The sequence below is a fragment of the Melospiza melodia genome, chromosome 2 (assembly GCF_035770615.1).
Source record: "Melospiza melodia melodia isolate bMelMel2 chromosome 2, bMelMel2.pri, whole genome shotgun sequence".
In the NCBI taxonomy this organism is placed as follows: Eukaryota; Metazoa; Chordata; class Aves; order Passeriformes; family Passerellidae; genus Melospiza; species Melospiza melodia.
This window is the reverse complement of record NC_086195.1, coordinates 91,268,030-91,284,037: the sequence shown is the minus strand read 5'-3', so window position 1 is coordinate 91,284,037 and position 16,008 is coordinate 91,268,030. Positions and strand designations below refer to the sequence as shown.

Below are 16,008 nucleotides of genomic sequence, written 5' to 3'. Positions count from 1 at the left end.
TTGCCGTGTATTGATCACACCTTCACTACTCTTTCATCTAGAAATTCATAAGCTCAGATTCCATTTTAATCAGTATTACTAAGAAGCATTTTTTCAAACTTACATGCACAAAATTGGAAATTATTCTCAACGTTTTTCAGAAGGCACAATTAATACTGGTGGGATAGCTGCCTTTGTCACTGAGTTAAGGGTGGGAACTGTGCCAGCATGGGATGACCAGTGCACAGGCAAGGACACAGTTTGCCACTAAGAAACTTATATATTGTTATATACAACAGGTATCTGTGGCCCCACAGTCCTGACCATACAGGACTGGACCAAACCCAGCGTTTTGCTTAGTCAAAGGGTGCCCTACTCCCTTCCTCCTCCCTTTAACTTCAGTATCTGCCTGTTTTCAAGAACTGACCTCACCACCCATGTAAAACTGCACTGCAACATCTTAAACGTGACTGTGGTTAACACCAGTACACTATACAAACAGTGATTTATCAACATTGTATGCTTTATTGAAAGTTGACAAGTGCAACAGTTAAATACATCGACGTGTTACAACTGTAGAGAACATGCACAAAAACATATGCATACTACTATACAGATCATATGCAAAAAATCCATACTGGGAAATCCAATTTTTTTTTCCTTAATTCTTTGCTAGCAGGGCTTGATAATTTTTGGAGTGGTTTTCCCCATCTTGAACCAAACTACAATGAACAATGATTTACTTCAAGATAATCAGCAGCCAGGGAACTTCAGAAGTTACACAAACAGCATTAATTTGCCAAATTCTGAACATTTGCGTAGGTGCATTCTTATTTATGTAGCATAAAAAAAAAACTTTTCAAACTTCTTCAGATCAGCCAATGAAACAACTAAACTTCAATCTGTACAACCTAAATAGTTACAGTTTTCTATTTTACAAAGTAATTACACTAAATACACAAATGTACAGTAGGCAAATAACCTTCATGGTAATTATCCTATGACCCAACAACTGTATTGTCACCTACCTGTTTTCTATATATAATACAGCTTTATGCACCTGTCCACTGGTTCAGAAAACGGTGCAAATATTTGCACTTAAGGTTTCAGGTGACAATTAAGTGTTAAACACTGAGATTACCTTTCTCCCTCTTCCTCTTAGATCCTACGCACCAATCCACACTTTGGAACCCCAATGCACTACAGGGGGTTGAGCCATCACTTTTTACTCCAGTCTATTTCTTCACGTTTCCAAGTTTGAAAAGCACTTGTATCAGCTGTAGCACTGGATGAGTGGAAGATTTAAAAACAAACCAAAAAAATTCAGGCATGCAGCTTCGTTTCTCAGCCATTTGCAGAAGCTGCTCGAGTCCCCAGTGTACTTGTGCTAATTCTCTGGAAGAAGTTTATTTTATTCAACCAACCTAAGGACATAGACTCCTTCAAGCCAAAGGGGTAAGGGAGGTAAGGGAGAGACAGATGAGTGTGTAATACAAGGGGGAGAAGCCTCTCCTGATGTGTGCAAGGCATGGAGTCCTCAGTCTGGGTTGCAATGTGCATTGAAATGGATGAAGGGTGGCTGCGGCGGATTCCCGCTAGTCCTCCTCGCCCTGGACAGTCCAGAAGCCAGCAATCATGGTGGCGATGACATCGGGAGCTATGCTGAAGGCCCTGAGCCCTGTGATGCCGGCTGAGCAGGCTGCTGTGCTGTCCCTTGTGACTGGGAAGAGGAAGGCGGAGAACCAGTCTGCAGCTGTGCTTGGAACTGGGCAAGCTGCTCTGGGCTGGCAAGTGTTTTTAGCAGAGTGTTCTCTTGCTCCAGCTGCGAGTTCTTCTCTATCAGCTCTTTGATTTGCTCTTTGAGGACCTCCACTTCCTCCCTGACAGCATACATCAAGTGACTCTTTACCAGATCCTGCAACGCAGAGCAGAGTGTGCGCGTTAGGGGAGCGGCGCAGCGGTGGGCCCGGGCGGCGGACCCCGCTCTGCAGGGTGGCCCCGGGCAGCGCCGTCCCTGCCGTGCCGTACCGAGCCGAGCCGGGCCGGGCTGTCACCGCGGGACTCACGTGCGGCCCGGCCTGCACAGCGGCCCCGCCCCCCGCCAGGCCCCGCCCCCGCGCGCGCCGGCTGCAGCCAGTTCTGGGCGCAGGTTGCCGCATTTCCCTCCCTCCCGCCGTCCGCGCGCGGCCGCGGGTGACGTCAGAGCGCGGCGCGGCCAATGGGCGGCCGAGTTATTTATAGCCCGGAGTTAAAGGCTCGGAGTTTGCCTAGCAACAGCCGGAGAGGCTCCCGGGAGAGCGGCTCCAGGCACCGCTCCAGTAACAAAGGGCGGCCGGGCCCCCGGCTCCGCGCCGGGCGGGGGCCGGGGCAGCGGCCGCGGCGGTCCCCGAGGCGAACCCGCCGGCTGCGGGCACCGCAGCGCCCGTGCCGCCCGCGGGGAGAAGGGCGCAGCGGCGAGCATGTCCCGCTGCAGCCCGCGGGGGATGCGCTCGCCTGCGCTTGTGGGGGGAGTTAAAAAGATAAAATGAAAAGTACCCCAAAACGCCCTCCTCTCTTTGGGAATGTAAAACCCCCCAAATACGCTCCGCTTGCTGCCCAGCAGCGCCCCTCCGCCGCCGCACGGAGCCGGGATCAATCGTTTGGGGAGGCAGTAGCCAAGAGCAATGCCGTCATTCCCTCCCCGGCATCAATACACAAACGTGCGCATTCCTCCCCGCGGGAAGCCTTTGATCAATTAAAAATAAAAATAGCAAAAAACCAAAAAGCTCCCGAAACCGACGCCGTGCCTCCCCTTCTGTCCCGGCTCCGCTACCGAAACGCGTCCCAGCACGGTATAGCCGCTCTATCCCCATATTGTTTACCGCTGCAAGCACGAACGAGGTTTTATGCCCCATCGGTACTTACCATCGCTTGCTCGATTTTGTTGTCGATAGCTACTACGCTTGCACCAGAGGAGCTGCAAGAGAGAAAGAAAGAGAAAAAACATACAACATTAGCGGCGGCTGAATTATTTAAGAGACAAGAGACGCGAGCATTGGTAGCCAGTTGGCTGAGAAAGTCATCTTCCCGCTGCCCTGCCGCCGCCTCACCAGGATGCTCTAATGCAGCAAAGCAACCTGTAAAGCCGCGCCGAGCCCCCCCGCCCGCAGCCCCGACCAAATATCCCGACATTTTGCCCCCCGACGGACCATAAAGATGGAGCTCGATGGCAGGCTGCGGCAGAAGCGCTGGGCGCCGGGGAAGGCAGCAGCTCCGAGGGGAGAGGCGGGCGCCGGTGCCGCCGCTGCGGCTCCCCCGGACAAAGGAGCTCACCTGCCCCGCTACCGCCGCGCCGGCAGAGCCGCTCGGACACAACACTTATTTACCTACTGTCGAGCCTCAGGGACGAGGTGTCGGTGCCCAGCAATGACGATAAGAACGAAATCGAGAAGTGTCTTAGTTGATAAACTCCTAGATCCATTGCCACCGGTCTACAACATTGGGCATTCATGCAACCGCGGCCAGAAACGCTCCCCGGGAAAAAAAAATATTTCAGGTCTCGCTCCTCTCGGAGGCGTGTGTGCGTGCGGGGCCGCTCCGCCGGGCGAGGCGGGGCCGGGACCCTGCGGGACCCTGCGGGGCTGCGCTCGGCCGGCTCCGAGCGGGGTCAGCGCTCCGCCGCGCAGCACAAAACCCGGGCATCCCGGCCCCCCCCATCATTTATGCGCCGGCGCCGCCTCCCATTGGCTGCGCTGCCCGGGCCCCGCCCCGCGCCGCGCATCTCATTAGCGCGCCCCCCCCCCCCCCGCCGCGCGGGCCCGTGGCGCCCACGCGGAATGGACCCGCACGCGCGGGAAGGGGGGGGGGGGGGCTCGGTCCCGCCGCCTCCGCGAGCTCCGGCACGCGCGCTGCTGCCGCAGCGCCGCTCGCGCTGCCGGTCCCTGCCCGCAGCGACCGAGCGGGGATTAAAAATAATAAAATTAAAAAAAAAAAAAAGAGATAAAAAATAATAATAATTAGCGGGCCCGAGGAGCGGCGGGGAAACCCCGCACGGCCCAGCGGGAGCGCGGGACGCGCCGAGGGCCGCCCGTGGCCGCGCCGACACCGCCACCTATCGGCGCGCGGCAGCGGGGAAGTCCCGGTGCCGCCTCCCCGGGCTTGTCCGGGAGCCGCCGTGCCTCCGGCGCGGCCCGACAGCCGCACGTTTGTGCCCGCACAGCGCAGCCCCCAGCCCGCAGCTCTGCTCGCTTCGCCCAGGCCAAGCAGGAAAAGCAGGATACCCGCACACTGCAGATAAAACTCTTTCAGACAGCCACGAGACCCCGCCATCCCTTACACACACCTAGCGAGCCTATAAAACCTTTTTTGAAAAAAATATCCAGCCACTGATTGTCTACAAAAGCACATACGGCACAAACCTGTGGATTTCTAACAAGCCGGCTGATATTATTCTGCAGTAACAGGGAAAATGCCTCTTCACTTATTTTTAGGTTGCACCATAAGGCACTTAGTCTTAAAAGTTGCAGTACATGCCTTAATAATTTAGGATAAGATCCTTCTCCCACTAACTGTGGTGTTTTTCTCAACAAATGTTATGCTCTCATGCGTCATGGAACACAGCAACTAAACTCGGTGCCTGTTCAAATGATCTTCTCTACCAGTTACAGCCTAGAAAGAGAGCCAAGGCTGAACTAGACCACCATCAAATCCCGTCACAAGAAACAGCCAGCCTCTAAAACCACTCTCTTCTAGACCTGCACTTTCAGCATGTGTTACATTACTTAAAGGCACAAAAAGAAGTCAAAAACCTCTTCCATTCTCTACAGCAAACTCCTCCAAGAGCTACAAGTCACATACATCACAGGTGCTGCTCCCAGAGAAGCAGGAAAGCCAGGAGGCACGGAATAATCATCTTAAAGCTAAATTTAGCATTTGCGTATCTGCATCATCCTTCTTAGTTTATTTATGCTGTCCTGGACTACTATTCTTTCATTCAGTAATGCCAGCAGAGTAGTACAAACTAATCCTGTTCACAGGGAGGTCACATTTAAGAATAATAATTCCTCACAGCCACTTTCCTGCTACCATACATAGAGGGTTCACATCCCACAAAGGCACAGCTCTCATCCCACCCTTTGGATATGTGGGGAATTTGCACAGGATAGCAGCTAAGAGGCCGGCAATTAAAGGAAGTGTTTTAGAAAAACCCTTGCCTGTGCTGACTGGCAAACTCGTGACAGCGAGTGAGGGGAAGCGATGCCTTTGAAAACGCGCACGGGGCTCCAGCTCCCGCCACGGACAGCGCCGGGAGCCACGGGCTGCAGGGACACCTCCCGGGCACTCTCCCTGCACACTGCCATCGGGTGAGCCCTTCCTCACACAGGGCCAGCAGCACGGCATCGCTGCTGGAATCTCCATCAGCTCCTTGGCTGGAGCTAAATTCATGTTTTGTGACAGGCTGGGCTCAAAATCAGGGATGTCTCAAATGACTCCTCCCCACGGCAGTTACTCAGCACAATTAACAAAACTGCAGCTGGACAAAAGCTCTGGGAACACCTCTGTGCCTTGGAGTTCTTTCTCAGAGAAAGGGCAAAGTAGGTGCAAAACCAGAAGTCCTATCACTGCTAATCAGGCTCTCATAGAAGAACTTGAAGATAGCTAACTCACAGGCCAGGACAGACTTACCCTGACAACTCCTGCTTTGCTGTTGCAGGACAGACAGCAGACAATTGTATTTGGTTTCATTCATACATGTAGAAATAAAGTCATGGATTCATTCCAAGATGGTTGTTGGTTCTGCCATAACGACTGATAATTATTAAATACCATTACTCCGTTTACAACAGAAAAATTATACCATTCTCAAACTAAATTAACAACACTGCCATCTTTAATCTATATTAATCTTCACAAAGTAGAGATAACACATATGATCCTAAATCAAATTCCCACTAAACTCATTGACCATCTTCCATTAACTTCAGTGGGCTTTTAACAAAATTTGTCATTTATTTTTAGATGCCTACAAGCAGAGTTGTGATTCAACAGAAAGCTGTCAGCTGCGTAAGTAGGACTGCATATTAATATGCATGCTCTGCTTTGCCCACTCTACAAAAAAGCAAACCATAAGTGTCCCTTTATGGCTGAGAAAGTGGATCATCTAGGAATTTTTAAAAAAAACCCCATTATATAAATTACTTTAATCTCCAAAATTGGGGTGAAATTTTTTGGGAGGAGGGGACAGCACCACTATCTCTAATGTTCTCAGTTCAATACCCCATCCTCTGCCTGACAAGGACAGACACTGAACTCTAAGGACTGGGGTTTTGCTGTTGTTTTTTAACAAATGTCTCATGATCATGAAAGTACATGGAAGATTTAAGGAAGATGGTTCTCCAAACTCAGTTTTCCTCTAGAAGGACGATCAAGATTACTACTGTGTTACTCAAAACATTATAACCACCTCTTTTAAGACCTCATTAACAGTATTCGACTCCTGGAAAAGCCTTAATTCCTGGGAGTAGAGGTGAAAAAGGCTGCAGAATTCCTCAGTTCGGTTACAGCATTCTAGGCCTGCACTGGGTTGGACAAATTCATGTTGTTAGCACATGCTTTGAAAGCCTGTGTATCTACAGAGCACCCCAGGCGTTCACAAACTGCATAAAGTAACAGAAAAAGACTCGAGATGGGCTCCTGAGAAATCAGCAGGGTAGAGAACAATACAGCAAAGGAGTAGCTCACCAGCATCTTTGATCCTCAAGTAAACTGACTTCTTAAATTGAACATACAAACAGTAATCAGACTTTTTAGCACGTGTCACCTTTTGTAATATTTCAGCTCTTAAACACTGTTCCTCCCACTAAATAATTTCCTCTTGTCTCAATTTATTCATGCTGAGCACTTGAAGAAAGTGCTTTTCATCTTAAGCACATAATGAGGTAAACTACAGCACAATCATTTTGTCTCTGTGCAAGTCGGGTTTGTCATATTTCTCCATGCGTGTTAAAAAGTTCTTTAAGTTAAAACATTTACCTTTTAAGTACCTTGTCAGTGTGTGCTCCCTTCAGATGACAACATTAAAAACCCTCGATAAGCATCTTCTGAACATAAAATAAATCTCATCTTTTGATGATGTTACAAAGATGCCACACCAGAAACCATATTAGAAAAACAGCAATTGCTGTCACAGTACACTTTCCTCTTATGCCCAGACAGGCTCAGATCTTGTGAACTTCAACTACAGCTTTCAGCTGCAGAGTGCAAGTACTGAAAAGGTTAAAAATAAAATCTGCTATTTATTCAAAAAAGGCTTCAGTAATTAGATTCTACCTGACATCTGACTGCGCATTCCACTTGGCATCTAAAAATGGAGAATAAATGGCAGAGTACTATTCTGCCTTAAAATTCATAGATTCAAAATTCTTTGTGTACTGACAGAAACCCTCCTGGCATCCAACTTATGCAGAATTGTGCCAAGCTAATAACTGAGACAGCTCTGGCTGCACTTGACATCAAGGACTAAAGGTTTATTTCAAGAGACCATGATTTTTTTTTTCTTCATCTTAGTAAAGGTACATAACTGGAGAAGCTGTCCAACAAACTTTCTTTCCCACAGTAAATCAACTATTTTTAACAGACTAAGGACCAAAAAAACCCAACCAAACAAACAAAATAACTCCACCCACACAAGCCCCATCTTCAGATAGCCTAAATAAAGATCACAAAATCTCAGCCAACTTCCTTCTCCAGCTCCAAACCTTTACTTAAGATCTTGATTTAAAGAAACCAAGCCACTAAGAACTTACTGCTCAGCTCCAAAAGACTTGTATTTTATTTCTAGATTGAATTCCACTATTTCAATTTACATACTTCTGCTAAATTGAAAAAGCTCTTTCTACAAGACAGTACTCTCTCAGTTTTCCTAAATGTGAGCTTTTCCTCCCCCATAGTAATCTTATTTGCATCTATAATTTAGTTTATTTGTTTGCTAGAAATTGGGGTTTAGTTCCAGGAAAAACAGATAAAAGGGAAAGCTATGCAATATGCCAGTGAAATGAAGTGCTGTATTTGTACATCCTTTTTTTTTTTTCTTTTTTCCAGATGTGCAGGCATAACTAAATAAATATTTAGTGGAAAGAATACACACACCCTACTGGGGCTCTGGAAATAACCTGACAGTATCTCTGATCACAGTGCATACACAGAAGTATCATGCTGTGAGCTCTGCACAAGAGAGAGAAGGCTGCATTTAAAGCAAGAAGATAACCATATAAGATCAAAAGAAAAACAAGGAGAGGTTCTCACTGGTTCCTCTGAGGATATCCTCTTTCTCTTTGACAGGCAACTAATTACCAAGTCAATCTTAGTTATTTTTAATGAGAATTATAATGATTCTACCAATTTTAATGCTGACAAAACAAAACATTCTGTCTATAATCAAGTATCTGGACAGGCAAACAAAGAGATGACCCACTTGTTACCCATCAGAGAGCTCTGCAGGGAAATATGAGCCATCTTAAAGCAATTTTGATGCTTGGAGAGGGATGTAGGGCATCCCCTTTCCCGAGATCATTCACAGATAACCATCTAGCAATGCAGTTGAGATGAAGGTCTGTGCTCTGTACATGTCCAATGAGTTTTAAAATCCCCTCACAGAGCCAGCTGAGGTCTATCATAACTCAAAACCTGAAATTACATCCAGATGCTACTCCACTTTAAATTTAAAGAAGTAATGCATTTGCAGTAACATGCACCTTGGGAATCACAGGCTTTCCTGATTTCAGAAACCCATAAATAAGCAGGTCTGAAATATTTGACTTTACAAGTGAAAGCCCTCCTCCTCAGCATCCCATAAAGTGCCCTTGACCAAGGACTGCAAAGGAAAGAATCCACCAACATGTTAGCATCCTGGAAGTTTTAAGTGAGACATCTGAGCCAGGAATATTTTCTTTCCTCCAGAAAGCTGCACACAATGTCACACTGCATGCTGACATTGTCCCCAGGATGGATGTGGGAAAGAAGTTTAGTGTCATAATGCAGTATATATAGAAGAGTGATAAAATGTTACAACCTCTAAGTTTCACAACCCAAATTTATTTTTCCTTCATATGAAATTTGGCTTCCATAATTTAAGACTTAATGCATAGAAAGTGCTCAATTCCCTAGTCTTCTGTGTACTTTTCATGTGTAAATGCTTTTCTCAAAGGCAAGAACACCTCTAAGTAAAAACCACTTACACAAATATTTAATCTCACTCATTCTAACTGTACAACAGATTTTTCAACTACATACTCCAAAATTAAATGAAGAGGGAAGGAAAGAGTCACAGGAGCATTTTAAGTCACACTTAACATAACAAGCATGGCAAGCATAGGGAGTGTTTTGGTACACTGACATGACAAGCATTTGGAAAGATGAAATTCTCTGTTATTAAAAATCATCTCTAACCCAGGGGACAAACAGCCCAGGAAGGACTACAAGAAAATGGCTGACACCCACCCACCCCAGGTTACCTTCAATAGTACACAGTGGGTTTAAAAACCCGTGCAAATTAAAAACCCGCCAAATTTAACTGTAACTAAGAAGGGTAATTTTCTATTATTTTTGAACTTGTATTATTTTTTGTTTGCTTAAGGCTGAGGAAAAACCATACTCTCATGAAATGGGAAAATTATGTCTTACTGAGTACTGCTAATTGTGGAAGGGGGAGATATAGGACCTCGAGGCTCTTCATTTCCCCTGTTCCCAGCCCCTTGTAAAGTTTACACCCATTATGGTTTTTTTTTTTTTCAACTCCTTAATTCATTCCTTCCTCTTTTCCCATCTACTCCCCTGTTTCTAATTGTTACCCTTGAAACTATACTGAAAATCTTGGATCAGCTAATAATTTAGTCATGCTTATTAAAAAACTATTTATACAGCATTAACAGCTGGTCTACACTTCCCACTGAATACCATTTGCCCTTTGATGGCCATTTTTGGTATGACATTTGAAATTACGCCTGTGTTCCCTACAGAAGCCCATCACACTAGAAGCCAACTCAGGGTTGCTAGAAAAAAAGCCAAAACCTCTGCAATTAACTAGAGTTGGCCTATGGTCTTGAGGAAGCTGGGAATGAAGTTCCCTACCCCAGCTTTTACAGAAATTATTAAGAACAGCTGATGAAAAGTACAGAAACAAAATATAAGCCCTCAGTGTGGGAAAGGAGCAGCCGGGATGTGGAATCCGATCTGCCGTGAACGAGGATGAAAATCGGCCACTTCTCAGCTTTTGTGGTGGCTCATCCCTCGTTACCACCCTGCTGTGCAGAACCATTTTTAGGTCATTCTGTTAAATAACAATAACCTCCCAACACTGCAACTTGTTTACACGTATAGAAAAATAAAGAGAATAAGCTCAGAGTTCAGTGCCACTTTTCTTCCTCACTAAGTATTTTGAGACAATAGACCTCTATCCAGTTGCCCATTTCCACTCCCACAGTTTCAGTCTCTGCAGTCACCAGCAAATGGCTTCACATTTATCAGCAGTATCAATGTACAAGTAGGGAAATCACTTTAACTCCCCGGGTTCCAATGCATGCATATTACACAAATTTGAAACGCTGTATTTCTTAGTCTATAAGTGGTCAAAATACTCTGCTCTAGTAATGCCACAACCCACAGTTTATCATAATTTGGTGACATCCTAAAAAAAAAAATATAGGAAAAATTCAAGACCTTCTGTATCATGCAAGAACTGTACTTTATCAGGCTGAATTTACTGTAGCAAATTTAAAGGTATTTTTCTACCTGAATGGAAATTTAAATTTCTAGAAATCAAACCCCATGTATCTCCATTACCATTCAGGAAGCATGGGGAGAATTTCCACAAACAAATAAGAATATGACCTGATTTACTGCACAGTGTGTATACCCCAAAATCTTAATTTCCTTTAACAGCCAATGAGTTGAGCATTTGTGGGATAATTTCCTGCCTAACCTCTACCTTCTCCCCATCTGTGAAAACAAGCATATGAGAGGAATTTGATGAATTTAAACTCAGTACAGCATTGAGAAACGGGTTCAGCTCAACTTTGCAGTGGGAAAGCACTCCCAGGCTTCTTAATCCAGCCACAGCTTCAGTGATTTAAGAGACACAAATCCTGCTGACTCACAGTCACAGAAATCCCAACAGAGTATCTCCATTTACACTCTCCTTGCTGAAGGAATAAAACGTAAAATGATACTGACTTGAAATAGAATATAAGATACCTGGGATAGTAGGTAAGACTATGAAATTAGGTGCGCTTCAAAACTTAAAAGAACAGATTGATCAAAATTACAGTTTGACCTGACTGCCTTGTGGCTTTAGGGGTGTATTACCTACTTTAGCACAACACTTTGTTCTCAAAACCCTGCCACACTGCAAACCAGAGAGAACAGAACACAGGTGTGCTGGCTCAGCATATTTTGAACATGTCCCTGGAGCACCTTCTAGGCCAGAGACTGCAAACAGCTGGCATGGGTCCAGGTTCACTCCAAAAGGCTGTATATCCTGAAGTCCTGGTTCTCCTTTAAATGGGAGCCAGCATTCCTCAGTACCCTACTGATCCTGGAAAGGAACCTCAGGCAGTAAGAAGCTCTAATTTTCCACAGGACAGCATCTTCCAGCTTAACTGCAGCAAGCACCTCGAGACAGCAGGATCCATGGTGGCCATGCAGGGCACACACCACTGACATTTAGCTGCCCTTGAGCCAGGCATTCTGCAAACAGCAGAAGACATTCTCTTTATCTTTTAATACACAATTTGCAAAGGAAAGATTGCAGCCTATCATTTCATCCCTAATCAGTGTCTGGGTAATCGTCTTTACACAGTGACGGCTGCATTTGCATTTACGAGTGGCCCGGTTTAGGAAGCATTCCTGTCCTCTCCCTAAAACTGCTGATGCATGTTTTTTGCTGGATAGCCACCTAAACCATTTAATTAGATGTCCAAGGGTCTTTTGTATATATAATGTCCAAGGCTCATGTATATACTGTCAGGCACCTAATACTTCTGAAAAACAATTAGTTCATCCTCCAGAAACCACTGTCATTATAAAAATACCCTGAACCTCTGTGGCTTAAAACAATTCAAAGCAAAACCCAATCCCCACAAAAACAAACCCAAAGTAACTGTAGTATCAGAAGTCTGAGTAATGCAGTTAGAAATGCATGGAGTCCAGAACAGCTCCCAGGAATTGTTTCCTCATTCCTACACAGGGTTAGCCCAGTAGCCACTCTTCTACAACAACAACACAATGAGCTGCCACACTATTCTCAATATATGGGAAGGAGAGAAAATCCCTACTGCAACACAGAATTTAAATTCCCTCTTCCATCTCCACTGACAGAGCCAAGGAACCACTGCTGTCCACCAAGCACAGAGGACAGAAGGATCTTTTCTAAAACCCACACTAGGCAACCTCCCATCCAGGGAGGCCTGCCTCCTCCCACACAAGGTACAGAACAGGGGAATTCCTCTCTGACTGTTCCCAGCTACTACTAATGGATAGAGGCCCTCACCAAGTAGACAGTAACATCAATCAGCAGCTCAGGTACAAGCAATCATGACAACTACAAACAAAAATATTTGTAAGTGAATGTTTGAGTCACAGGATAGCACTGCTGCCACTCAGATAGGCTCCTGACTTGCCCAAACCTGTTTTTCAGCCCTATTTCTGAAGAACTCTGCATTTAAAACAAGCTGTCAATAAACTGATGCAGGTAGAACAGAAACATTAAACTGATTCTGAGGCTGGGGGGGGATTTACTTATACTGATAGACTGAAAGATGTCAAGGTACTTGAAAGGATCCTTTAAATCCTTGGGAGGACTGAGATGTGACTTGAGTGAAAAAATACCTTCAAATAGGGAAAACACTAGGTTTAAGGGGCTATTAAACTTTTGTTTTACTTCTTCATACTAGAGTACAACTACCTAATACTTGCCTAATGATGAGTTAAAACCTCTTTTTAAAGAAGATTAACAACATTAGCTCATAAATACAGTGCGATTTCTATCCCTTGATATCACAGTACCATAGGATCATTTAGGTTGGAAAAGACCTTTAAAATCATTGAGTCCAACTGTAAAACCTAACACTGCCAAGTCCACCTGTCAGAGACTAGATGCCCATCACTCAGGTATGCTTTTAATAAATTTAAATTATTGATGGGCCAATAGGGATGACCTAAATATAACAGCAAGACAGATGCTTTCATGTCTGCCTTCACTATTCATGTATTTTAACCAACTACAGCCCATTTTACCCATCCTAAGAGTTAGCACATGTACCCAGTGCTCTCTCCTTCCAGTTTATGCCATAACTAAAAGCTGAAATATCTTCTGTGTTCATCTCCCCCTACCCTCCTATCTTCTGCACTTCCAACCAAGTTTCAAAAAGAAACATGGAGAATGCCACACCACTATTCTTTCTGTATGAATATGGAAAGAGGGTGGCGTACATCCAAAGTGGACACAGTCACCTGTCTGCAGTCTGCACTTCACAAGAGGCTGCAGCTCCTGCACACCCATACAATCATCATTTCCAGCTGTCTAGTGCTAGACAGCTCCCCAGCAGTACACAGACATTAGGGATTGCTTTGCCAAAACAACTTGGTGGAGCTCCAGAGCATAAACTCTGAATCTTGAACTTCATTCTGGCAGCCAAACTTAAAATGCAAAATATGCATAAAGTATTTAATTTTATTAAGAGTCCAAGTCCTTCTCAGTATGCTGCAAAGTGCCCTTGACCAAGGACTGCAAGAAGGAAAAGATTCACCAACTATATTCATAATCTCTTAAGTTTTCAATGAGATGCCTGACCCCAGAATTGCTTCTCTTTCCTCCAGAAAACCACACACAAGTGCACCCACTCTCAAATTCTGCATCTACACCAGAAAAAGCTAAATGCTTCTTTGTATTTGACCCATGCATCTAGCAGGGTCAGTTTTGAGAAAAAACATAGTCACATACAATATTAGCCAAGATTGCCATTTAGCATTTGCTATTTAGCATTTGCTATTTATGGTGACAGGACAACCAGCCAATTTGAATTCACTGAATAATAACCAGGAGAAAACCAGCATCTCTGCAAGAGAAACTAGAGGAAATAAAGGCAAATGAAAACTAAATAGAAAGTAGCTTGCAGAATAAGACTACAGGAGAAACTGTCCCCATTTTCTGTATAATGCTGGCAGATGCAGACTTTGGTTTATGACTAGAGGTGCTACATCATGCTCCTGTGTGTATCAGTAAAGGTCAGTCACAACAAAACCTTTTAATAATGCAAAAGGATTAAAGAAAATTACATGTTTACTTCACCAGACCTTTTTCATTACACATTCTGTGGAATAGCTTGGTTGATGGTAGGAAACAATGCTACCTCCTCAATACTAGTTCTCTTGTTCAGTAATACATGATCCCAATCACTGCTGTATACATGTGCTGCTCACACATAATATAACTGTTCCCATTACATATCAATTGCAGTGATAGAATATTATACTTATCCTTAAGCAATCAGATTAATTTACTACAATTCTACTGTTCATTTGAAAGTCCAACATGTTTTCATAAACTATCAATTACTGAAAAAAATAAAATTGAGCTTTTAAAAAGTTTTCCAATGTACAATTTTATATTCTTTAAAGCAACATCATTCACAAGGGAAAGCTATTCTCCACAGGCAATACCACAAACATAACGTGACAAAAATATGAAGTTGAATGTATTAGCTGATATATGCAAACATTTATATAAGATCAAGGGGTTTAGATTTTAAGGGTGTGGCATAACAAAAGCACCAGTTCAGAGATCAGAAGTTAGGAACAAATTCCGTGCTCCCTCCCACAGATGGGTATTTTCCTTCTGCACACAGAAAAACAACTCTGCAACATGAAGAGTCAGGGCATTTTTTCCTTTCACTGTCATGAATTTTTAACTCAGTAAAATAATTCTTCCAATTCACCAAGTTACTTGGTATTTCTTTTAAACACAAGAAAGAACCACATAAAACACCATGCAGTTCATATTTCACTGTAAATACAGAAAAGGAGGTTGCAGAAGACTAAGCTGTATTTCAGTTCTCTCCAAACATTTAACAAGACTGATTAACTAAACTTTCCTTTCATCACATGACAGTACAGAAGATAGTGCATATTATGTATGAGAAGTATTTAAAAGTATTTGAATGAATACAAACTTCCTTTATAATGAGTTTCAAATCCTGTTTTTTTAAATTCCTTTTTTTTGGTTTAATATTACATTACTTAAGATTTGAAATAAGTGGAATAATGTTCTTTGAAAAAATAAATAAAAGCACTGTAAGAGCAAATGTTTTATAATATGGATTATTTTAAATACTGCATATTTCAAGGCATGTAGATTTCCACTGAATAAGGAATCAACTCTGCATGATGCGACTCTCAACCAGTATGATGTTCCTAGCCTGAAATAGTTTTAACAAGTGCCAAGCACTTTGATTTAGAGGTATTAAATACTTGCACAAACAAAATAAAGGAACTTCCCCCAAAATTTAAAACAAATAAATCAAGCATCTACATATTAAAAATATTTACAAATACCTCTTCAGATGCTGTTCCAGTTCCAAGAATAACACTTTCATGATTATTTGGTCAGGCACTTGTTTCTGGAGAAGTCCCACTTTCATTGATGTGTCTTTTTAGTACCTGTTGATTAGTTTCCCCCAGATGGAGGGCCAGAAGAAATACCTCTCAGTCCTTGGTGGCTGTAAGATTAGCATTAGCATTCCACTATTAACTGCAGGTCCTGAATTCTGCAGCACTTTAAGAATCGCAAAGCCTTGCCCGTTAAAGATTATCCACTTGCTTCAATTCAAAGTTTGCTGAGTTTAATACTGGTTGGTCATGATCAAGAAAAACAAGAAGGGCAAACAGTGACACCACAGATCCTGAGGTCACATGGTGTTCTGTTACATAAAGCATCAAAAGAGATTAAAATCTTCATGATTACGTTTTCAAATCTCAAACAAATGCATCTTCTCTCAG

At 43.7% G+C, this 16,008-nt stretch overlaps 1 protein-coding gene across 4 annotated transcripts in view; it reads right to left on the bottom strand.

The window, feature by feature from the left end:
• Positions 1–484: 484 nt before the first annotated feature.
• TSC22D1 (TSC22 domain family member 1) overlaps positions 485–16,008 on the bottom strand; it is a 90,757-nt gene continuing 75,233 nt past the window's right edge. For 2 of the 4 annotated variants that reach the window (XM_063149338.1, XM_063149335.1), the window contains 2 exons: positions 2,884–2,935; positions 485–1,894 (listed from right to left, as the gene is read on the bottom strand). In XM_063149338.1, coding sequence (XP_063005408.1) covers positions 1,637–1,894; positions 2,884–2,935 — 310 coding nt within the window. In that variant the 3' untranslated portion in view covers positions 485–1,636. Of the gene's footprint in view, positions 1,895–2,883; positions 2,936–3,344; positions 3,627–16,008 lie in introns of those variants that run through there. The other 2 variants (XM_063149339.1, XM_063149340.1) reach the window with 2 other exon arrangements.